General features: G+C 42.7%; 1 protein-coding gene across 24 annotated transcripts in view; it reads right to left on the bottom strand.

Annotated features, from left to right (window-relative positions):
• The window catches only part of DLGAP1 (DLG associated protein 1), a 968,998-nt gene that overhangs the window by 147,538 nt on the left and 795,404 nt on the right, over positions 1-26,056 (bottom strand). For 12 of the 24 annotated variants that reach the window (XM_019014108.4, XM_055368502.2, XM_019014110.4 and 9 more), the window contains one exon: positions 10,156-10,185. The exons of the other annotated variants lie outside the window; for them this stretch is intronic. In XM_019014108.4, coding sequence (XP_018869653.1) covers positions 10,156-10,185 — 30 coding nt within the window. The remainder of the gene's footprint in view (positions 1-10,155; positions 10,186-26,056) is intronic. 24 annotated transcript variants of the gene reach the window in all.

Genomic DNA, 26,056 nt, shown 5'->3' with positions numbered 1-26,056 from the left:
AAGTATAATATGTCATGTTTGGAAACAGTCTTTCTGTGCTTCCTGCCACAGACCTCAGCAGCCTGAATCCTTTACATCATCGTGCCTTACGAATACTCTATATGACACTGGTATGCCCTAAATCATTTGACGGTGGTAGTTTTCAAACGTCTTATTTTTAATTTGATGAGTATTCACTCAACTAATGCTACTCCAAAACAATATTTTTAAAAAAGGAGGCCAGGTGTGGTGGCTCATGCCTGTAATCCCAGCAGTTTAGGAGGCTAAGGCTGGAAGATAGCTTGAACCCAGGAGTTTGAGACCAGCCTGGGCAATATAATGAGACCTCATCTCTACAAAAATAAAAAGTTAGCCGAGCGTGACGGCACACACCTGTGATCCCAGCTACTCAGGAGGCTGAGATGGAGGATCACTTAAGCCCAGGAGGTCAAGGCTACAGTGAGCTGAGATTGTATCACTGTGCTCTAGCCTGGGCAAGATCCTGTTTCCAAAAAAAGAAAAAGAAAAAGATAAGAAAAGAAAACAAATAAAACCCTCCATACTTAAACCAAAACCATAATCAGATAAAGAAAAGGAAACAGTTGTGTAGAGAATTCTAATCATTTTTCTTGAGTGGTTTTGATTGCATCAAGCTCATTAGTTAGACTTCCATTAGATTACATGTAATAAAATAATATTTAATTTAGTAAAAAACAAATTCATGTTATTTAGACACATGATCATTGCTCTTTAAAAAATATTGTAACAGCCGAGCACGGTGGCTCATGCCTGTAATCCCAGCACTGTGGGAGGCTGAGGCGGGCAGATCACGAGGTCAGGAGATTGAGACCATCCTGGCTAACACGGTGAAACCTCGTCTCTACTAAAAAATACAAAAAATTAGCTGGGCGTGGTGGTGGGTGCCTGTAGTCCCAGCTACTCGGGAGGCTGAGGCAGGAGAATGGCGTGAACCCGGGAGGCGGAGCTTGCAGTGAGCCAAGATCGAACCACTGCACTTCAGCCTGGGCGACAGAGCGAGACTCCGTCTCAAAATAAATAAATAAATAAATAAATAAATAAATAAATAAAATATATATTGTAACATCACCGGGTGCGGTGGCTCATGCCTGTAATCTCAGCACTTTGGGAGGCTGAGGTGGGTGGATCATCTGAGGTCAGGAGTTCCAGACCAGCCTGACCAACAGGGTGAAACCCTGTTTCTACTAAATACAAAAAATTAGCCAGGCATGGGCATGGTGGCTCATGGCGGTAATCCCAGCTACTAGGGAGGCTGAGTCAGGAGAACTGCTTGAACCTGGGAAGCGCAGGTTGGAGTGAGCTGAGATTGTGCCATTGCACTCCAGCCTGGGCAACAAGAGTGAAAATCCATCTCAAAAAAAAAAAAAAAATATATATATATATATATATGTCTATATATATAATAACATCAAGCAGAAGTAGCAGCATATGGATTTTTTATAATTTAATTTTTGAGCTCATAAAAACAAAAATGATAACAAAACTATAAATAAATATCTAAAATATATCGAATGCCTACATGCTAAACAGTTTACTAGGTACTTCAACATTATCTGATTTTATTTAAGCTCCTTTTTTTTTTTTAAACCGAGACTTGCTCTGTCACCCAGGCTGAAGTGTAATGGCACGATCTTGGCTCACTGCAACCTCCACTTCCGGGGTTCAAGCGATTCTCCTGCCTCAGCCTCCCGAGTACCTGGGACTACAGGTGTGTGCCACCACGCCTGGCTAATTTTTGTATTTTTAGTAGAGATGGGGTTTCACCATGTTGACCAGGCTGGTCTCAAACTCCTGACCTCAGGTGATGGCCCTCCTTGGCCTCTCAAAATGCTGGGATTACAGGTGTGAGCCACCACGCCCGGTCTATTTAAGCTTCTTAATCAACTGGAGTGCTAAGTAGCTTTACCCCATTTTACAGATGAGGAAAGTGTGGTACAGATGGAGTAACTTGCTCCAGATTACAACACAGCCAGGAAGTTATGGCAATGAAGTTTGAACCTAGGACTGTCCTATATACTGTTCTATACTTTCTTCCAATATGTGTTCCAAACACAATTTTAGGAGTTCATATTTAAGGAGGGCTTGTATAAAATCAACAATGGGATATAGAAGGCTAAAAAGGAAATTAAATTTGCTTCTCTATCTCTTAACAGGTGCATGTTTAAGAAACACCGTACTCAGCAGAAGTGTACCAGGTTTCCTTCTGCCTTCACTTAAGCACACATGTCGGTTAAAGCTAGGAAATAGCTGAAAATCTGTATTTTCAAAACATTTCACATCCTTAAGGCTTCTGGACTGGCATCTAATTTTGCATTTTGTTGAAACATTGCTAGAAAAATCCTTTGGCCTTCTCAGTGAAACCAAACAAAACCCATAACGTATGCTCTTTCAACTTAAAGCATCAATGGATTCAACAAAACCGTTGTATATACAGCTGTGGCAATATTTACGCATGTAAAGCATCTTAGTTGAATACCAAATTCAAACGAAATCAATACAAAATGGATTTTACAGTTAATTTTAATGGGTGTGATGTATCGTTTAAGAGGGTGTGATTTCCGGGTTCATAACATTAAGTGATTTCAGCAGTTGTCTACATTATGGTGTGTTCCAAAATTAATAGTAAGGTCAGACTATAGTTTTAGACTGAAAATATCAAGGCCATTTTCTAAATTTGGGCTTGAAATACTAGAAGTGGCTTTGATATTACTATTGAATTGGCTTCAAAGACTGCTAATTAGACCATTGTCTTTAAGAACTGCCTTCTTATGCAATGTAATAGAGTTGCTTGTTCTTTAAGAGTAAGAGTTTTGTTTACATTGAAAACTTTCACTAGACTGCCAAAATAACAAAAACAAATACACAGACATTGAAACTTATACTCTTGAAAAACAAAAAGAAAAGAGGGAAAATAAATCAGTGACAAGTGGCAGATTATCGTTTGCAGCTTGCCTTTGATTTGTAAATGCCTACTTCCTGACCCAGGAAGGAGGGTGAAGGGTAGGTTATGGTGCTTGAGATGCACACTGTCTTCTGGGTTATGCTAATTTGTTGTTAAGTGCTCAAGGCCACTTATTCAGCACAGATTTGATTAGTTTTTGGCTATACAGTTCAAAGATTTACGAAAAGTTCCTCTCTGGATAGCTGTGGTTGTATTTACTTTGGTTCTCCTTATTCAAAAACTTTCATATCGTTGATGAGTGGTGACAAATGGCTTGCTCAGGAACACTGTGCCAGTATAAACTCTTTTGTAATAAAACACAATTAATATTGATGAAATCGGTCTTCAGTCAGCACTTGTTTGTTGCCTGAAAACCTTTCCTCTCCTCCCCACCTTCCAGGACTCAAAGAACAGACTGGGGGACAATCTCATCTGAATCAAACACTCCAAACTGGGGCTGTGACTTGCCCCTGGCAGATGCCACAGGTCCCAGAAAGGTGATCAGAGAGCTCTATCCAACATGAGGAGTCGCTTCCCTCTAAGTACTCTCAAAGGGGAGAAGCAAGGATTTATAAGCTGGCTCTGTTTGTGGCTTTGCCCACAATGAAACTCTCAGCAGTGTGCTACACCATGATTCTGGTAGAAATGATCACTAGACATTGGAAAGAGGAAAGCGGGAAGGAGAGCGCCTACTGCCTTCCGTACACTGTGTTAAGGCTTTCTCTCTAGCATCTAGTTTAGTCTCTGCAACTGCCCCAAGAGAAGTCTTTATTTTATTGGCTAGGACACTGAAGCAAATAGCGGTTCCTTGCCAGACCCTTCCAGCCACTGGTTGGCTTTCTGTTGCCTAGGGTCCCCCTTAAACTTTCTTCTACACTGTGCAGAAATAGAAAAGGGCAGTTGGAAAAGAGGAGGAGGGAGAGGGAAACAAAGAGGGGAAAAGACAAACTTAAAAAAAAAAAGTAAAAAGATAAATGTGAGAGAGCTCTGAGATGAGGTCAGTGGTTGGTCATTTGAGGTCAACTTTATCTGAGGTGAGGGTAATCACAAGATGACAAATGGCTAACCCTTGGAAATTTCTTTCCACACATCTTCCAGTTTCTGGGTCACGTGGCTCCATCTCTGCCATTTCAGGAGGGTCCTCATCTTAGGAAGCTATTTGGGAAACTCTCAATGCTCCCAGAGACATTACTGTTTTTTATTTTTTTATTTTTTTTTTGGAAACAGGATCTTGCTCTGTCACCCAGGCTGGAGTGCAGTTGCACAATCTCGGGTCACCGCAACCTCCACCTCCTGGATTCAAGCGATTCTCCTGCTCATCCTCCTGAGTAGCTGGGACTACAGGCACCTGCCATCATGCCTGGCTAATTTTTTGTATTTTTAGTAGAGACAGAGTTTCACCATGTTGGCCATGCTGATCTTGAACTCCTGACCTCAAGTGATGCTCCTGCCTCAGCCTCCCAAAGTACTGGGATTACAGTTGTGAGTCACTGTGCCTGGTTGAAACATTTCTATTTCATAGGAATATTTTGGCTGGATGCAGAGGCTAAGGCAGGAGGACAGCTTGAGGCCAGGAGTTCAACACTACCCTGGGCAACATAGAGAGACCCTGTCTCTACAAAAGAAAAAAAAAAAGAAACTTTTAGCCAAAAGTATAATGACAAGTAAAGATACATCTGAGAAGAGAACATTTGTTTGTTTAGTGTGGTGCTCCAGCCTCCACGTCATTTTTATAAACAGGATGTCTGGGTTTCTTTGCAGAAACAAGTTTCTTGAGTTTTGTTCTCAGTTTCTATAATATTCCATTTAGTATTCCTGACACACTGCCACCTACCACGCTGGTGGAAGGAAGGAAGGAACTCCCTCTGGGAGATAGCTCTATCCTATCTTTGTCAGTTATCTGACTAACATTTTGATTTCCGGTAGTAAAAATGTTGAAACTGGCCAGGCATGGCTGCTCACGCCTGTAATCCCAGCACTTGGGGAGGCCAAGGTGGGCGGATCACGAGGTCAGGAGTTGGAGATCATCCTGGCCAACATGGTGAAACCCTGTCTCTATTAAAATACAACAATTAGCTGGGTGTGGTCATGCATGCCTGGAATCCCAGCTACTCGGGAGGCTAAGGCAGGACAATTGCTTGAACCAGGGAGTTGGATGTTGCAGTGAGCCAAGATCACACCATTGCACTCCAGCCTGGCGACAGAGCCAGACTCTGTCTCAAAAAAACAAAGTTGGCTGGGCGCGGTGGCTCACGCCTGGAATCCCAGCACTTTGGGAGGCTGAGGTGGGCGGATCATGAGGTCAGGAGATCGAGACCATCCTGGCCAACATGGTGAAACCCCCTCTCTACTAAAAATACAAACATTAGCTGGGCATGGTGGCAGGCGCCTGTAATCCCAGCTACTTGGGAGGCTGAGGCAGGAGAATCGCTTGAACCCAGGAGGTGGAGGTTGCAGGGAGCCGACAATGTGCCACTGCACTCTAGCCTGGCGATAGAGCAAGACTCTGCCTAAAAAACAAAAACAAACAAACAAACAAAAAGTTGAAACTTCATTCTCAGTTTACTACTGGTGGTAAGTCCATTAGCATCTGTTTATTAAAGGATTTACCACAGTCTACCTTGACACGCTGTGCACATGGCTTTGCTTTAAAAATAGAAAGATTCAGCTGGGTAAGGTGGCTCATGCCTGTAATTCCAGCACTTTGGGAGGCCAAGGCGGTCAGATCACTTGAGGCCAGGAGTTTGAGACCAGCCTGGCCAACAAGGCGAACCCCCGTCTCCACTAAAAATACAAAAATTAGGCCGGGTGCAGTGGCTCACGCCTGTAATCCCAGCACTTTGGGAGGCCGAGGTGGGTGGATCTCTTGAGGTCAGGAGTTCGAGACCAGCCTGGCTAACATGGTGAAACCCTGTCTCTACTATAAATACAAAATAGCCGGGCGTGGTGGTGTGCACCTCTAATTCCAGCTACTCGGGAGGCTGAGGCAGGAGAATCACTTGAACCCAGGAGGCGGAGGTTGCAGCGAGCCAAGATCACGCCACTGCATTCCAGCCTGGGAGACACAGCAAGACTGTCTCAAAAACAACAACAACAACAACAACAACAAAAAACAAAAAACAAAAATTAGCCGGGCATGGTAGAGTGTGCCTGTAGTTCCAGCTACTCAGGGGGTTGAGGCACGAGAAGTGCTTGAACCTGGGAGGTGGAGGTTGCTGTGAGCCGAGATTACAACACTGCACTCCAGCCTGGGCAACAGAGCGAGACTCTGTATCAAAAAAAAAAAAAAAGAAAGAAAGAAAGAAAGAAAGACACAATGACAAAGGCAGAGTTCACCTACAGAGGGAATGACATCAATACATTAGGAATATTTTTAATACATTAAATCCCTTTGGGGTGTTTTTGGACACCTGGCTTGTCATACTATGAACAACAGAATTTCCTTAAAAAGTTCTTATTTTAGAGACAGGGTCTCGCTCTGTTGACCAGGCTGGAGTGAAGTGGTGCAGTCATAGCTCACTGCAGCCTCAAACTCCTGAGCTCAACTGGTCCTGCCACTTCAGACTCCCAAGTAGCTAGGACTACAGGTGTATGCCACCACAACCAGCCAACTTTTACAAAATATGATTTGTAGAGATGAGGAGGACTCGCTCTGTGGCTCACGCCCGTCTTGAACTTTGAATACCTGGCCTCAAGCTATTTTCCTGCCTCGACCTCCCAGAGTGCTGGGATTACAGGTGTGAACCACCGCACCCAGCCCTCATTTATTTGATTTCTTCAGAGAGGCTCATCTGTTCCTATATTTAGAAACGTGGAACTTTTCCAAAGAAGACAACCTTCATTTTTTTCATACGGGCTTTCAAAAGAATGTGATGTCCTTTTGGTGTTTCGGATTCTCACCTATGAGGTATAAACAAATCGCCTTGCAGACAAGTCTCAACACAGAACACATGCTGGTTATCAGTGGCAAAGACTTGCATCAGCCTGCCACCACGGCTGGCTCATCTTGTCCCTCCAGGTCTGTGCCTGCTGGAACACTCCCACTCCCCATGTCTGAATACACCACTTCGGTTGGACCAAGAGTTTCCGGCTCGGGTGGCCCCTCCTTCCCTGGAAATAAATAGCTGCCTATAGAATATCAGTCATTCTGACTCAGGGGTGACTCAGCTCTTCCATGACCTGTGTTCCCACTTCTCCTTGATAAGGCCAATGTTTTGGCCCTACTGGTGAAAATATGTAGACCTACATCTATCTCCCTGCTCCAGTTTCAAGAGAAAAGACCTTATTCAGAGAAATATTTAGAAGACTCTTGTGGAATTCTTGCTGTGAGTGGTTTTTCCTTCCCTGCCATTGGCGCGACTGTTTCCCCCTTCCGTCAAATTGCTGTCTAGATGTTTCTCTCTGACCCCAATTTTCTCGGAGTTTGGGATTATCAATCTAAAATCAGAGGTGAGAATTCATCAGTGTTATCGATAAAACTTTGCAATTATTTCTTTCAAACTGAACTTTTTCCCTATTCACTTATTTTTCCTCATCGCAAAATAATCAAAGCATTGATGAGTGTTTCTGTTTAAATTCAAAGGACATTCCACCTTTAACCTTAGCATTCATGAGACACAAAATGGGTTTTTCTTTTTGCTGATTTAAAAAGCTGATATGAAGCTGCACAGTGCGGAAGAGGGCACCCCTGCTCCAGAAAAGAAGAAACAAAACTGCCTGCCATAGACACTTGGTAGGGAGTGGCAAATGGAAGCTTGGTTTGTTTTTCTCTTAGGACTTTGACAATTATTTTTCCTTGAAAAGAATAAGAGAATCTACCTAAAATATTAATGCTAGTTTCAGAGCTCTAGGATAATATAGAGCAGAGTCTCTTTTTTAAAAAAAGGAAAGCGGTTTCATTTCTGACAGTGGATTTCTTCCACTGATGTGCATACTCTTTGACATGAAAAGCTGTACGAAGCTGCCTTGAATTCATTCTGCAGATGGAAAGTTGCAAGTATGGTAATTAGCTAAGCAGTGGCAAGGCCAACCATCTGAGGTTTGATTTCTCATCAAGAGATAGTGTCCGACACACGTGCCACTGAGCATGCTTGTAAGAGTTCCACGTTTCAGATGCACTGAGAATGCATGCATGGAACACACGTCCCCCCAGCCCAACAACCGCACTCCCAAATTGCCCCTGCACACACATATTCTAACACGGTTACAACACAGCATGCTCCCGAGCCTCAGACAATAAGCTGCCCAAAAAGATGCTCAAGCAACAGTCGCAGTGGGCCTGACTTCTGGTATCCGCAGCCACTCCAGAGAACTTCCTGTGAGCCCCAGGGACTCAGAGGAGGCTGAGTGATGAGGAAGGTGGCCAGAGGCTGCCGGACTAGCCCCAAGCAGTCACTCTGCTTCCTGCCTTTGTTTTCCCTCAAACTCTCATATTTCTGGAGAAAACAGAACCCTGTCCTGGGGGTGCAGACAAGCCATGACACCCACTAATAACCTCTAGCAAAACAATAGTTTTAAAATTACTTAATGCTGTCTTGACTTTCTGACTTTTAAAATGAAAATTGTATTTTGTCACTGTATCCTTTTGTTGGCAAGTGGAATACTGCACTCTCAAACCAAGCAGGCAATGTAAAACTATGACTTCAAAGCCATTCCTTGATAAAACATCAAAACGGCCCAGAGTGAACCAACTGTTATCTGTAATTCAACAGATAATTAACTGAAACTCAGTGCTCAAATTGCTACCGGGAGTTTCTGCAGCCAAGGTCATTCTCATGGTGCTGCTTGATTTTGTTTCTGTGTCTCTTATATCTTTTTAGGCAGGGAGGAACTTGGATTGTCCTTCAGTAAAATTCCACTTTGATGCGCAAAGGGAACTTGAATTTCTGCTTGGCCTACCACAGGCCTGCAACATGCACTTTCTCCTCGAGGTGAGAAGGTCTTTTTCTCTCCACCCTGAAACACCGCTGCCTGCACCTTTTGCTGAGTTTAGAGTAGCATCATACTTTCTGCCACGAATGCCACAAATACTGCCTTTTCAACTTGGTTTTGTAAAATGTAATGGTACTAAATCCGCCAAAGGGATAAAGCACCCTTACTTTGGATTTGCCAGTCCCATGGGTACATAACTGACCTACTCTCCCACCTCCCAACCTTGAAACTCCAGCCCCCTGAACGGCCTCACCACTCCAACCCCCACTGCAATTTCCCACTCCCCACCTCCATGCATTGCCCATTCACCAAGCCAGCCACATCTCCCTTTAAGTTGAAAACTCACCCGAAAGCCCACTACCTCTTCCATGCAGCCTCCCCTGATTAAGTGAGGATGAAGAAACCTCCAAAGCATGGCCGACAAACTCCCAATAAACGAGAACACACACCCCCCTCAAAACAAACACAGAAACTCACAAAAGAAGAAAATGACACATTCTCTACTTTTGATTTGTGAAACTCCCATGGGGCTAAGGAGATCAATTTTATACCAATAAATCATTTCAGAAAATGAGGTCATTTTAATATTCTTGGGGTTACTCAGCAAAACACTTTGCTTGGACGTCTCTTTTGTACTTTCCTTAAATCCTTCTTCCTTTTCTTCTTGGCTTTTTGAATGTATGACTGAAGGGAACGGCCACTCACCGACATGGACAACGGTAAAGGAACTTGGTCTTCACTATGCCTCGTGGTGGTGGGTCACACTGCCCAGGAGGAACCCGCAATGAGACCGGCAAATGCCTTAACCATCTCATTTTCTCATCAGGAAGAAGCTTAAATGACTCTTCTTGCTCACATACTTCCTGGGCAAACATGTCTGCTCTGTTGGGATAAAGGACGCTCTAGACCAGGTTCTGCTGAAAGATCCAGGGCAAAGGTTCCTGACAAGACTATGTCCAGCCTCAAAGAAGGCCACAGAAGAGCCCAGGCTCGCTGAGGAGCACCGGCTCCGAGGCAGTCACATCAGGAGACAGAAACAGACATGTTGGTGCTGCCCTCTCAGGTCAGTGCAAATGCCACTTGAGGAGGGCTGAGAGCTTTGCAGCATAAAATGACCAGAACAAGGAGAAACACAGATGCAATGGCAATAGCTGGCAATTCGCACATGGCGTCAAACACCACTGCCACAGAAGCTTTTTAGCTACAAGCCACGCTATGCAACCTTTAAGCAAAACATTATTGATTTTGTGGTTGTAAAAACATACCTTCAACTGCAGAACTCAGTTTTATGACACCTTGAATAAAAACAAAAAGTGGCAGTTATATAATGGACCCAAATCGCCTTTTCCAGGCTTCTCATAACACACGCATGCTTCAGATTTGGATTTTTCTTTTTCTGCTGGCATTGCAAGAACGTAACTAAACAAATATCAACTTCAAAAATAAAATAATTTTTAGTCTTAACTAGGTCTCATGGATGTCTTCTTTTCCCCCACTAAAACCATTTGGGGAAATTTTTCACTAAAAATGGGATCAAACATGTTTTTGGATGGGACAAAGGCCAAGTCTGCCTGAGTGACTATTCCTGTGTATAAATTATACCAGATTATGGATCAATAAAAGTTCACACAATAGGATGCTAGGGACCAGCACTTCCTCTTTGATACTGTATATAGAGATCATCTGATGCATGTTAGGACAGAGTTTCTGTTGAAACATGTAACAGGTGGTTAAAAACCATGGTGTGATCTGGTAACTTTCTTCTCTGGGGTGTTTGGGCCAGAGCCCTTTTCTTGGTCTGATGGGTTTAGATTTCAGCTCCCTCAAGTCAGAGAGTGAACGGGTTATCTGAGCAAGTCAAGTTGTTCATGAAGCAAGTCAGTACCCTTGACTGATATTTATGCACCTTTGCGGTGATTTTTTTTTTTTTTTTTGAGACAGAGTCTCGCTCAGTCACCCAGGCTGGAGTGCAGTGGCGCGATCTCGGATCTCGGATCTCGGCTCACTGCAACCTCTGCCTCCTGGGTGAATGCCATTCTCCTGCCTTAGCCTCCCGAGTAGCTGGGACTACAGGCGCCCGCCAGCACGCCCGGCTAATTTTTTGTATTTTTAGTAGAGACGTGGTTTCACTGCATTAGCCAGGATGGTCTAGATCTCCTGACCTTGTGATCCGCCTGCCTCAGCCTCCCAAAGTGCTGGGATTACAGGCGTGAGCCACCGCATTTGGCTTTTCGGTGAATTTAAAGGTGAAAATACCAAACTAAGATAAATTAGACCTGATAACAATCATTTGATTTAAAGAGCATTTTTTATAAGTCATAGTTAAAAATAAATAATATTATCTAATCTTACACAATAATCATGATCATTTAGGCTGAACAAAAATGTCTGCAGTTTCATTTGGTTGAAGTCCTGGTTCTCTTTCAAACCGGAGGAGTTTGCAAACAAAATTCTTTTCAATACTGGTAAATCAAATTGGTATCTGTATGAACATACACTGATTTTAACAGATTATATTCACATTGCTCTTCCTTATGACTTTCTGGAAAAGCTGCTTTTAAGTTTGTTTCCTACTGAATTTCATCTTTCCTGCATAACCAATGGTGTCTGGTCCAACGTTGAGTAAGAAACACTATAGGGGAGGAAGTATGCATATATATGTCCATATGTTTATTATAAATTTTGCTGATACGAAAGATATGTGGCACACAGTCTACAAGTAACAATGAAATATACAGTATTCTTTATGGCAAATTCCATATAGTGAATTGGTTCCCATGGAATTCTTTTTTTTTTTTTTTTTTTGAGACGGAGTCTCGCTCTGTCGCCCAGGCTAGAGTGCAGTGGCGCGATCTCGGCTCACTGCAAGCTCTGCCTCCCGGGTTCACGCCATTCTCCTGCCTCAGCCTCCCGAATAGCTGGTACTACAGGCGCCTGCCACCGCGCCCGGCTAATTTTTTTTGTATTTTTAGTAGAGACGGGGTTTCACCGTGTTAGCCAGGATGGTCTCGATCTCCTGACCTCGTGATCCGCCCGCCTCGGCCTCCCAAAGTGCTGGGATTACAGGCTTGAGCCACCGCGCCCGGCTCCCATGGAATTCTTTTGTTCATCTTGGCCAAACTCTTGTATCTGTAGCCAGCAGTTCAACCATGATCAGACAATTCAGTTGCATCCCAGTTTGCCCTTTTCCCAACAAACTTACTATTATTATATCTTTTATGTGATATAAGTTATTTTTATTAAATAAGCCTCTTTCAGCTTCAATACTATGTCAGTACCCATACCATGGCATATTTGTCACCGTACATAAAGTTGGGCAGAGATGTGCAGTGATCACACCAGCATGTAGTATTTCCACCATACGGGTATGGTAGAATGTAACCTCAAGAGCATGGATAGAAACATGACTAGGAAATGATGAGTTTTAAATGTTTATAACTTTTGTTTTTGATATAATTTATCTAATTGTAAGTTATACAATTTAATTTGTAATAATGGGCTTCCAAAATGTCTGAAACTGTAACTTCTGGCTCTTGCAAGCTGGTATGAATCTGCTTTAGGGCACCACTGCCATAAATGATGCTTCTTTGTGTCAGGCCCAGGGAAGACCTTGAACTTCAGAATACTTCCTGAGATCTTCATAAAGGGGGTAATCATTTAATTGAACAAGACAAATGGAAGTAAACTTAGGATTTACTATTATTTTGCCAGTTATTTCAAAACCTGTGAAGCCTTTCATTGCAAAAATAAACTATACATACATCACCTTAGAAATAACAGTCATTGACAATCAACTAGTATAATCACAATATAAATGGATTTGACATTCTTTTGGTCAGGCAACTAAACCAAAACGCAAGGTCAGGTACAAGTAATTGACTTATTAAGCAATGACCTCATCTTTTCAGAGTAGAATTCTTATATACATCAGAATACCAAGTTTTTCAGCCATATTCATTTTTTAGTATAATCATGGTGTCAGCAAATGTCATTCAACTGAAAAGACAACAATGTGCTCTGATCAGTATGTAGAAACAGAGTTCATGCAAGAAAACAAGAAAATTTAAACAAATCATCAGGGAAGACAGGGGTGGCAGTGAAGGAGAGCCCAATCATCATTTACTGAGTTGGGGAAACAAGGTAAGCTCAAATACAAACAAAAATTAGATCTGTAATTATCAACCTTGTTTTAAGAAAAACATGTGATTCACTAGCTCCAAATAGACTTCTCTTATATTTTTAAACCCCAAGTCAAATTACTCTGTATAGTAAGGTAGGCCTTTATATTGGGAAGTAACTATGTTACAGTGAAAATTTAGAATTAGCTATATCTAGTTAGATACCTTATATTAACATGATACACAAAATTGTACAACGAGTGGGAAAGATCATTTATCTTAAAATGTAAATGTTTTTAAAAATTTTGAATATTTAAGAAGGGATTGATGTTGATGTTAAAAAGCTACACATAGCACTGCTGACTTCCAGGACACACAATAGACATTATCTGGTGTGTGGCTGACATTGACATTGCCTGGAATTCAGGGTAAGCCGTAACACATACATTTATATATACATACACACACACACACACACACACACACACGGATGCTACCACCTCCCCCGCCACCCTCCCCCGGTTTCTTTTTCATAGTCTGCAGAAGTGTTTGAAAATACAATTGAAAACAACAACAACAAAAAACTCAACTGTTTTTCTCTCAGCTCAATATCTTTTTTTTTTTTTTTCTTATTTTTTGAGACAGAATCTCCCTCTGTCGCCCAGGCTGGAGTGCAGTGATGCAATCTCGGCTCACTGCAACCTCCTCCTCCCAGCTTCAAGCGATTCTCCTACCTCAGCCTCCCGAGTAGCTGGGACTACAGGCACGCCTGACCACACCCAGCTAATTTTTGTATTTTTAGTAGAGACAGGGTTTCACCATGTTGGCCAGGATGGTCTTGATCTCTTGACCTCATGATCCGCCTGCCTCGGCCTCCCAAAGTGCTGGGATTACACGCATGAGCCACCGCACCCAGCCTATTTCCCTATTTCTTCTACTTCATCTCACGTGACTTTTCCCCTTATTCCGGACCCATTAGCCACATGGTTTCTTTCTGTGCTTTGCAATGCTATTTCCTTTCTGCCCTTGGCTAGTGTACTTGCTGCTCGCTCCCTCTTGCCTGCTGCCCTAAACTGCCCAATCTTCCTATAACCAGCTCTTTTCTTTTGTTCACATTTGACTTCAAATATAACTTCCTCAGAGAGTCTTCCTTGATTACTATATTTAGAGCAGGCCAGAAATAACTCTATCCCATTGCTCTTATTTATTTATTTACTTAATTTTTATTTTTTAAAAGGATTGGGGGTGGGGGCCTCACTTTGTTGGCCAGCCTGGCCTTGAACTTCTGGGTTCAAGCAATCCTCCAGCCTCAGTCTCCCAAGTAGCAGTGACTACAGGTACCTGTCACCACAACTGGCTTTCTTTTATTTTTTAAAATAGCACTTTTCACTGTTTGCAGTTATCTCATTGATTTCACATCTGCGTCCTTGTTTACATCTGTCCTCCTCATTAGAATATAATCAGAAGGAGAGCAGGAACCTGGTCTGTTTTGTTTGCTGCTGTAACTCCTCTGCCCAGAAATTTGTAGCATAGAGCAAACACACAAAAAATATTTACTGAATGAAAAGGTGATCATTCCCGAGTATCCTCAAGGAGGGTCTTATCAATCCCAGCAAATGTACTTCAAATATGTTATTTCAATTATGGATGTTATTGAGCTGAGTACTGACATTTCATTATATTGACCACTGTCTATTTCTACTCAGAGGCTGTTCTTTATAGGGAGTTAGTCAAAATCTATGTGCAGAGTGAGTACATATAACTTGCAGTAAATATTTAGGTGTTTTAGGGTTCCAATATTGGCAAGGTATCTGACAAGTAAGTTTATTGGCTACTTGGAGACAAAATTATGCCCTAAATGGACTTCAAGAAATATTAGTTAACTAACTTTATATTCAAATACCTCAATAATCTGCAGTTCTCTTGTCTCAACTGTCATCACCCTGGGCCAAATTATGACAGCAATGTTCACAGGAAACTGTATGATAAGGCACAATAGAGAAAGAGGAACTAAAAAAGAACTTCAGCCTTTAATATCCTTTTTCTAAGTTATTCCCATGCTGCAGCTGGAGAGACTTTTTCAAAAGATCATGTGACAGCCTTCCAACTCTTATTTTATTCATTTATTTTTTAGATGAAGTTTCACTATGTTTCTTAGGCTGGTCTCAATCTGCTGTGCTCAAGTGATCCTCCTGCCTCAGACTTCCAAGTAGCTGAGATTATAGGCATGTACCAGAGTGCCCAGTGAAATTCTTAAGACAAAAAGCCTTAACATGACCTGCAAAACCCTCTATGATGTCACTTATAGGTGAATAAAAATGGCCACAAATTTTTCCACACTCCTCCCACAGACAGGTGGAGGCTATGTCCCCTCTCCTTGAATCTGGGTAAGCTCTGTGGCTGCTTTGACCATTAGAGTACAGAGAAAATGATGCTGTCTGCCCAGATCTCATGAAACAGGCAGCTTCCCCTCTGGTGTCATGGACCACTCCCTCTGGGAAGCCTGAGACAGCAGGTTACAAGTCCTGAGATGGTTCTGATGGAAAGGCCACATGCAGACACTCTGATAAACATCAGCTGAGCCTAAGCGTCAAGTTTAGGCAGAGGGAAGAAGCTGTAAGGTTTTTTTTTTTTTTTTTTCTGAGACAGAGTTTCACTTTGTTGCCCAGGCTGGAGTGCAGTGGCACAGCCTTGGCTCACTGCAACCTCCGCCTCCTGGGTTCAAGCAATTCTCATGCCTCAGCCTCCCACGTAGCTGGGATTACAGGCGCCTGCCACCATGCCTGGATGATTTTTTTTTTGTATTTTAGCAGAGATGGGGTTTCACCATGTTGCTCAGGCTGGTCTCGAACTCCTGAGCTCAGGCAATCCGCTCATCTTGGCCTCCCAAAGTGCTAGGATTACAGGAGTTAGCCACTGCTCCCGGCCAGCTGTAAGGTCTTGAGAAGACTGCTGGTGAAGGCTGGGAGGACTGAAAATTGTCACTGGAGCCTGGAGAAAAGGTAACTCTATTAATGTAGTGGCAGAGAATTTGCTAACATTATCACTTGTAGTAATGTGGAAAATAGAAAATATACCCAAGGAACCCACGGATTTTAGTAAGAAAACTTCTAGGCAGAATGCTTAAAGTGCCATTTAAAAATTTAAAAAAAAATTTTTTTTAAGCTACACACAATAAAAGGTGCAGGTAGAGAAAGATGAGTCAAAAAAGAACTGTTCAGTTTTCAAACAAAATTTGGAGGCAATAAAGAGCTAGAATGTGTTGAGTAAAAACAAAACAAAACAAAACAAAAATTGTTTTAACACTCCTAGGGGGTGGCTGTAAAATACTTTTTTATGACTGTAGAAATATTTAAGGATGTACATCATAGAGTTTCCAAAATAGACAAAAAGGCTTTTAAGAATCCTAAGGGTATTGTCCCACAGCACCCAACTCTGAGCCCAGACCACAAAAGGGACTGTCTTGAAGAGAATTGTAGATATGTGTTTCATTTAACAGAAAGAAACCCAGTAAGATTCAAAGGATGCCCACAAAGATTATGAGAGAAGTGTATTAGTGGACACATAATCAGCTTGGACAAAGCAGGCAGAGGTAAAGTGCAAAGAGTCCTTAGAGCCCCCAGACTTTTATGGGTGAGACATAAGCTGAGAAGATTATTCAGCTGAAAGTGCTATTTCTTATGGAAAGGGGATAACTCAGAAGGTGCAACAAGAGTCTGGAGGGTGGATCCAAGAGCTGCAGAGAATCATTCCAGAGAGCAGGACTCGGCCCTCCAGCCAAGGAACTGGCAGCATGTGGATTTCAGACTTGCTATGGTAATGCCTGGCGTATAGCTGTTTATCCACTCTTTGAGTGGGAGTATCCCAAGCACTTATCCCATCCCTGTATTATCAGTATACGTTGGACATATATGAGGCAAATACCTTTTTCATATTGAGAGGTCTTCATATTGAGAGAAATTGTATAAGACAACAGCATCAAATGGGCCCCATCAGCAACTGAACCTTATTTAGATGGTAAGAACCTGAATCTTGGCTGGGTGCCGTGGCTCACGCCTGTAATCCCAGCACTTTGGGAGGCCAAGATGGGTGGATATTCTGAGGTCAGGAGTTTGAGACCAGCCTGACCAACATGGTGAAACCCCGTCTCTACTAAAAATACAAAATTAGCCGGGTGTGGTGGTGCATGCCTGTAATCCCAGCTACTTGGGAGGCTGAGGAAGGAGAAATGCTTGAATCTGGGAGGTGGAGGTTGTAGTGAGCCGAGATCATGCCATTGTACTCCAGCCTGGGCAAGGAGAGCGAGACTCCCCCTAAAAAAAAAAAAAGAACCTGAATCTCAAACTTGAGCTTGAGATGAGGTTTTTGAAGTCTTTAGAAGGGGTGAGTATATTTTGCCTTACAGAAGATGTGAATAATTTGTGTCCAGAGGCTGAAGCATGGATGACTAACGATGACCACAGATTATTTGAAACTCTTCCTATTGAGAAGTGGCATCTTCATTATTCCCTTTGGTCTGAGTGGGCTCGTGGACTGCTTTGGCCGTCACCAAGAATATGATGGAAATGACGCTCTGCCAGTATCTGGGCTCAGACCTTAAGACCTTAAGATTTCCTATCTCTTGGATAGGAACTGTCTCTGGAAGCCCTGAACTGACATGTAAGGAGTCTTGAAGCTGCAAGGCTGGAGGTGCCAATTACAGGTGCTCTAGTCAACAGTTACCATATTGCTACTGATCAGGAGCCCACACTCCCAGCCATTGAAATGAAGGTGCCAGGCATGTGAATAATGCTGTCTTGGGCTCTCAAGACCAGCCCAACTGTGATGGTTAGTTTGTGTGTCAACTTGACTGGGCCATGAGGTGCCCAGAGATTTGAACAAACATTATTTCGAGTGTGTGTGAAGGTGTTTCTGGATGAGATTAACATTTGGATCAGTTCATTGAGTACAGCAGACTTCCCTTCCTAAGGTGGGTGGGTCTTGTCCAATGAGTCGAAGTCCTGAATAGAACAAAAAGACAAAGTAAGAGAGAATTCTCTGTCTCTGCTGGGACATCAGTCTTCTCTTCCCTTTGGACTTCGACTTGAACTGGAACTTACACAATTGTTCTCCATGTTCTCAGGTCTTTGGATCCAGATTGGAACTATACCATTGGCTCTCCTGGGTTTCAAGCTTGCTTGCTGACTGCAGATCTTGGGACTTCTCAGCCTCCATAATTATGGGTCAGTATACACACACACACACACACACACACACACACACACACACACACACACACACACGGATATACTACTTCTCTGAAGAACTCTGACTAATACACCAACTTCTAGCTGAATGTGGAACAGAAGAATTGTCCAGCTGAACCCTGCCTAAATTCCTGATTCAAAATCATAAGGTATAATACAATGATTGTTTTTCAGCTGCTCCACATTGGGGTAATAAGGTATGTAGCAACAGATGACAGACATAGTCAGCTGTGCATACATTTTCTGACTACACATGTGCCCTGTCCCTTAGCTCTTGGTACTCCGCCACATCACCCTTTCAGTTCTACTAATATTGAATGCAGAATTAGCACGTGCTGTCCCTCACCCTTCTTGATCCTTTGACTCTTAGCTAATGAGGATTTTCTCAGGGAAGTTCTCCCTGAGCCTCTAGATTAGTCCCTTTGTTACAGTAGATTCTTCCACAAGAACTGTCTCTTTCTTTCAGCGCAGTTATCTCTGTGATTATTTGATTGACGCTAGTCTCTACCCCTAGATGGTAAACTCCATGAGAACAAAGGGTAAGACTGCTTTTGATCACCAGTGAATTCCCCGAGTTCAGCACCATGTCTGGACACAGTAAGTGCAGAATAAATATTTGTTAAGAAGGTGAATGAAATATTTGAAGCAGCTGATAAAGACTCCCTTCTCACCATAGCTTTTAATAACCATGTCAATATTCTTTTCTTTGCACCTTGTGAAAATCTGGGTTCTCAGCCATTGTAACTGGGAAAGACAGTGTGACTTAATATGAGGCCACTGGTCCTACTTTACTATTGTCTGTGAAGGCAGCTAAGCACAACTGAAGTTGCTGGAGTTCCTTTTTGTAACCGCTGGGGAAGAGGAAGCACAAGACAGCCTCTGGGTGTGTGGGCGCAGGAATGCATAGAGAAAAAAGTAATTAGTGCCTGTTCACATTTATGTCTTTAGTTGGAAATTAGGGAGCTCTCCTAAAAGTCTAAAGAAAATCGTGGATGCTCAAACTGTTTAAAATGTTTCTAAATTTAAGTTTAGAAACAATTTGTTACTAGATCAGGAGCTCTTCCCCCTCCCCCCAACCCCTTCCTCTAAAAATGGAAGAAATAATTGCTGCTTCCTGAGTGCTGTTAGGTAAATTCTGTACCTTCCATAACCATTGCTGTCAGTATTATTTTCTTAATACCTAATCTGAATTCCTACTGTTTTAAAATGCATTCCCCTACTTAGCTCTACGGATATGGAAAATACATGCTCCGCTGGAAATAGTCTTTCTTAAAATATATCTGCTCTGTTTAAAGATTAGTTGATCATTTTTGCCACGTATAAAATAAGCCCAGGTCTCTACAAGTGCCCTTGTAATTTCCATTTCATAAATTTAAAAAATATTTTGTTTTACCTCGTTATATTTCTAATAGTGACCTCCAAATGGGTCTGTGTACAATATTTCATTCAATGGGTTTAGTAGGGTTCCAACGGGAGAAAAGAGGATTTTCATTTCTGCATAATATTCTTGCTCTTTTAAGAAGAAAACACCTCTACAGTGGCAGGGCTAATATGTCGACAGGCATATTCCATATCATTTATGTAAGTTAACACATTCTGAGGCTCTGCCCATTTCCACTTCTCTGATTTGTCCTCCCTCCCTGAGTGCACAATACTGCATTTGTCCCTTTTGAACATGTAACAGATTAAAGAGCTGGGCAGGAGGCAGATGTAGGGGCACCTTTGATCTCTCATCCTTGGAGGTTAAGGGAGGGCAGACACCTGGCGGCTGCCGAGCTGGAAACAAAACACAGGCCCAGACTGGAATTACCTTAAAGGGAGCCCGGCTCCAACCGCAGAGGCAGCTGGAAGCGCTGAATGGGCACCGGGGGAAGAGAGCCCCGCGGTCAGGCAGAGGACGCAACAGAGTCCTAACAATGTGATCCAGGCTACCCGAGAGTTGGTTAGAATAATCCTTCCTACGCAGAAAGACCCAGGAAACCTTCCAGGAAAGACTAGGCAGCCGCATTGAGAAAAAACGAAAAGTAAATCTTTTGCAAATAATATCACAAAACTTCCAGCTGTGCACAAATACTGAAGGGCAATTTTGATGACAATGCAGGAAGCTTTCAAAGAAAGGATTTTTAAACATATTTTTTCCTTTGCGGAACTCTTTTTAGTAAGGATTTCACCTTTGCCCCAGGATCCTGCCAATGTTCTTAGTCAAAGCCAGACCCGAGTTTCCTAGGATTCTTCGGTGAAACTGCATTGCCCCCTGGCGTTTGCGTGCTGTTATTACGCCGCACATATAAAGCCCATGGAACACCTACCAGTCCGAGGAAGGATGCAGCTCCTGGTTTCATCTACATGGAGAAACCTCTCTTAAAACACAGGATCAGAGAATGCAGTTCTAAATGGCAAATCTAGACTTGGTTTGACAAGACATGGAATGAAACTTTGAAATTAAAACTCCTTCCTCTTCCATCCTTAGCAGAATCTCCTGAGATGTTCAAGTAGCTCTGGAAAGAAACTGATCAGATTCTAATCTGTCAATTAAAAAAAATTTTTTTTTAAACAATTTTAAAATTTGTTTTAGAGATAGGGTCTTGGTGTGTCATTCAAGCTGCAGTGCAGTGGTGCAATCATAGCTCACTGCAATCTTGAACTCCTAGGCTCAAGGGAGCCTCCTGCCTCAGCCTCCGTAGTAGCTGCAACTACAGGTGCCCACCACTACACTCTGCTAATTTTCTTATTTTTCAATTTTTTTTTTTTTTTTTTTTTTTTAGAGATGAGGTCTCACTGTGTTGTCCAGGCTGGTACTCCTGACCTCAAGTGATCCTCCTGCTTTGGCTTCCCAAAGCTCTGGGATTACAGGCCTAAGCCACTGTGCCCGGTTGCTAATCTGTCAATTTTTTTTTTTTTTTTTTTTTTTTTGGAGTCAGGGTCTCACTCTGTTGCCCAGGCTGGAGTGCAGTGGTGCATCTCAGTTCACTGCAACCTCCACCTCCCAGACTCAAGCGATTCTCTTGCCTCAGCCTTCTGAGTAGCTGAGATTACAGACATGCGCCACCACCACACAGCTAATTTTTGTACTTTTAGTAGAGGCGGGGTTTTACCATGTTGGTCAGGCTGGTCTCAAACTCCTGACCTCGAACGATCCACCTGCCTCGTCCTCACAGTCAACAAATATTGACTGTGCCGCTTACCATCCATGTGAACTTGGAAAACCCTCTTAACCTTTCTTTGTCTCCTCCACTTACAAAATGAGGCTGATAATAGTAGCATATACCATCTAGTACCTAGTAAACACCCTTTAAGTGTTTGTGAATGATGAGAACTATGTGAGTTTTCCACTCCGGTGGACTAGGGAAGATTAAAAAACATTCTGTGATGTTGAAAGGGCTTGGATTTGGTTCCTGGCCAAGTCTATTAAAACCCCAAAACACAAAGAAATGCTCCAGGTACTGCGGTTTCTACCTGGCCTCAGTGCAAACCTAGAATTAAGTACATCTCTGACACTTCCAGGTCGGTGTGACTGGACCTCTGAGAATATGCTGGGGCCTGAGAGGGTCCATTCTTGTCCACACCAGGGCAGAGTTCCACCCCCAAGGCTAGGCCAGAGCCGGAATGACTCCAGGAGTAAGGCCAAGGGTGGTCTTCCTTGGCCCAGGTTCCTCTAGAATATGCCACTGTGGCATAAAAATGATTTTGAGCTGAAGGCATTTGATAATAGGCTTATTTCTGAACTCCTTATCTGCCCCAAAGCAGAACCTCCTCCCAAAACTCAATTGTCATAAATCCCTTCCCACAGATTTTTCTGCAACCAGAGAAAGTTGACTCTAATACCAAAGAGAAGCCCACAGCACACCTAAACAGGCATTGTCACAAAACTATCATCTCCCATCTATTCTCCTAAAGGCCCATGATCTTTCTTAAAAGTAATTTATTTTTCCTTAAGTGCCCTTCTCCTCCTCCCCTTCTCTTGTTAAGATGGCACATAAGCCCCAAATTGTAAGTGCCCCCTTGAGGCATATTTTCCTGAGAACTCCCATACATAATGAACAGAGAAGCCTGTCTTTTCTTTTGCAGCCCCCAAAACACTGAACTTAAGAGGGTAAAGGAACAGTTTTTCCTTCCTTCGTTTCTTCTTTCCTTCCTTCCTTCCTTCCATGTTTTCTAGAGACAGGGTCTCACACTGTCATCCAGGCTGGAGTGCAGTGGTGTGATCATAGCTCACTGCAGCCTCAAAGTCCTGAGCTCAAGTGATCCTCCCCCCTCAGCCTCCAAGTAGCTAGGACTACAGGCACATGCCACCACACCCAGCTAATTTTTTTAATTTGCAAATTTTTGTAGAGATGGGGTTCTCACTGTGTTGCCCAGGCTGAAGAAAAGTTTTTCATCTTCCGTACTTTCTTCTGTGCCTTTGGCAAAATACTGGACTCCACTGTGCAAAAAAAAATCTCTGCTCAGGCCTTCAAAACAAGCTTCACATCTTGTGCCAAGCTATCCTCAGTCGAAGCAGTGGTGGCAAATAAACCCACCATAAATGAGAAATAGAATGCTTGGCCCAGTGCACTGGCTCACACATGGAATCCCAGCACTTTGGGAGGCCGAGGCAGGCAGATCACCTGAGGCCAGGAGTTCGAGGCCATCCCGGGCAACATGGTGAAACCCAGTCTCTACTAAAAATACAAAAATTAGCTGGGCGAGGTGGCAGGTGCTACTTGGGAGGTTGAGGTAGGAGATCGTTTGAACCTGGGAGGCAGAGCTTGCAATAAGCCGAGATCGCGCCACTGCACTCCAGCCTGGGCGACCGAGTGAGACTCTGTCTCAAAATAAATAAATAAATAAAAAAGCAATAGAATGTTCTACATAATATTTGACATGTTAATATTCGTACAGCATCTTTGAACAAAGGCTGACAAATACAAGTGATGTGTTTGTTAAATGAAAATAAATATTGTACAATTTCAGTCTTTAAGAAAGACAACGCAGACTGGTTTTAGTGTTCCAAACCTTCCAGATGTTTTTCTTATTTTGCACTGCATCTTTAAAATCTTGCGTATTATTGATAAGGGGTGCTGGGAAGGGAAGAGCGTGATCCCTTTAAATGATACGGAAGAGGGGAAGGGAAGTGCTGGGTAGAGGAGGGCGTGGTCCCTGGCTAGGGCTCTACCCCCACGGACCTAGGTGAGGACAGGCACTCCTGCCTTCCTGCCCAAATGTTGCATTTTCCAAGACCACCTTGGCCCACCACGCCCCCAACCTGGGCCTATAAAAACTCGAGACCCTAGTAAGGAAGAGACACAAGCGGCTGGACGTGTTGAGAAACACATCGGCAGAAGAAGACACAAGTGGTTGGTCATGTGTCTGGTCATTAGAGAGCATGTCTGCGGAAGAGCACATCGATAGACTCCTGCACATGGATAGACGCCATCGACCCGCGACCTGCGGAATGAGGGGGAGTTTGGCCGGGGCAGAGCCGGGCAGCGGGTGGCCCAACTCTAGGGGAAGGCCATCTTCCTTCTGGCTTCCTCAACGGCTGAGAACTACTTCTACTCAATAAAACTTTCCACTCACTATCCAAGCCCCCATGTGATCCAATTCTTCCGGTACACCAAGGCAAGAACCCGGATACAGAAAGTCCTCTGTCCTTGTGATGAGGAAGCGGATCTAATTGAACTAACACAAGCTGCCTATAGGGCTAAACTAAAAGAACACCCTGTGACACACGACCATTGGGGCTTCAGCTGTAAACATTCACCCCTAGACACTGCCGTGGGGTGGGAGCCCTACAGCCTGCCTGTTTGTATGCTCCCCTAGAGGTATGAGTAGTGAGGCACTGAAGAAGTGAGCCACATAGGGTGTGCGATGGGAACAAGGGAACCTTTCCCATTTCATTATGACGATAGGAAAAGAGTATATTGTTTTAAAACAAAACAAAACAAAACAAACCCTTAAAAATTGTATTGCTGGAGTAAGACGATCAAAGTGAGATCGTTTTAACTACCGTCTTTTGAAGTGTAAGTGTGTGCAAAGCATATTCAGACTTACACAAAATGGAACAGTGGATGACTAGAGAGATAAATGGTGCTAATAGCTACTGACAATCATGCAAAATTATACATCCTGTGGGAGACTGGAAACATATTCATTTTCAAGAGAAGAGGTTAGAAAATGGAGACCTCTGATGCGATTTCAAAAGACGTGCAATCACCAATGAACACTTTTTGACTTCCTGGGAATTTCTCTGCATTACAAGCAAATCTGGCAACTGATAACTTCCTGGACAGCTGTTTCTCCCATTTATTCCCCCAATTCTTTTTTGGTAATTGTCAGCTAAATCTTTACATGAGTGTAATCTCTACCCTGCAGAAAGAAATTCATCTTAGAAGTTTTCATTTTCATTTGGCAAAGGATTTGGAAGAATGGTGATTATTCTCTAAGCCTAAAGTGAAAATTCAAGGGTTTGTTTTCTACAGGTGCAATCAAGCATAATATTGTGGTATCTTTATGAGAAATTTCTAATTAATGTCTAGTTCAGTGTGCTTAAATGTAAGTCACAATTCTGATTATACCTGCTTGTATTAACCATATCCTGAAATTAATGTTTGCTGTCATTTAAGCAAAACCTGCTTTCTTTGGTTGGTAAATCATCTAACATTAACTGTCCCATAACTAAGCACACTGAGATCAAGGTCAATCTGTTAGTTTTATTTTATTTACCTTATTAAGAACATCAGAAAAGTTTAGCTTGCTTGGCCCTTGATTGAAACTGTTTAATAATCTCCCACTGCTCTTTGCAAAACTGTCAAAATCCTTAATGTGGCTTACAACATTCTGGGCTACCTGAGCTGGTATTACTTCTAGTTTTGTCTTGGATCACTCCCATCCCTTCTTTCTTTTTCCCACCTTCCCTCCCCTCCCCTCCATCTCTGTGTTCCAGTCACTCCAGCCTTCTTTTAGTTACTCAAAATTTTATATTCATTCCTACTTCTGGCCTTTGCTCTTTGCTGTTTTTTTTTTTTCCACCTGGAATTCAAGTCAGACTTCCTTGAGGAAGAAGCAATTTATTTTCTTTGATCACACAGCTCATGGTTGCCTAGGATCATAACACCCCTATCTCTCTCTCTCTTTACAGTACTTGTAGCAACTGTAAATATTTTATGTATAAACACTACAAGAAAAAAAGCTCTCAGATTATTTGCTTTTGAAGTCAGAGCAGAGGCTGGGTCAGTGTTATTGCTGTATCCTCAGGAGCAGCCTGGTGCCTGGCACACGTTAGGTGCTCCATAAATGCTTGTTAAATAAGGGAAGGGATTCGTAGTTCCACCTGACTCTTAAATTGGCAATGCATGTTTTCCTGCTTCATGGCTGCACTTGAGCAGAAATGTCAACCATGCCACAAGAGGTTGATTATTTAAGACTAAGATGGAGCCAGTTGTTTTCATAAAGGTTGAAAACAGATTTTGCATTTGTACTCCTTAAGTACTTTTGAAACAGATATATTCTCCCACACATACTCATTCACAAATAATGGGAGTATGATCTTTAAGAGAACCTAAGCAAATATAGTCTTGATGAAGTAATTCCATTTTAAATAATCTATTTTAAGGAAATAGTCATAGATTATTTTACCCCTGCCCTCATGTAGTTTATTCTCAGCAGAGCAGGAATAATAATTTCTTAAAAGCCAGGATCACGCACCCCCTTGGGGAAAACCTGGAAATGATTCATATTTCACTCAGAGTAGAAGCCAAATCCTTCCAATTGCCAACAGAGTCCTGCATAATTCATGTTATTTGTATATTTCATGTTTTTTT

Source organism: Gorilla gorilla, chromosome 17, assembly GCF_029281585.2.
Source record: "Gorilla gorilla gorilla isolate KB3781 chromosome 17, NHGRI_mGorGor1-v2.1_pri, whole genome shotgun sequence".
NCBI lineage: Eukaryota > Metazoa > Chordata > Mammalia > Primates > Hominidae > Gorilla > Gorilla gorilla.
The sequence above is the reverse complement of the archived record's forward strand: the minus strand, read 5'-3'. Positions and strand labels throughout refer to the sequence as shown.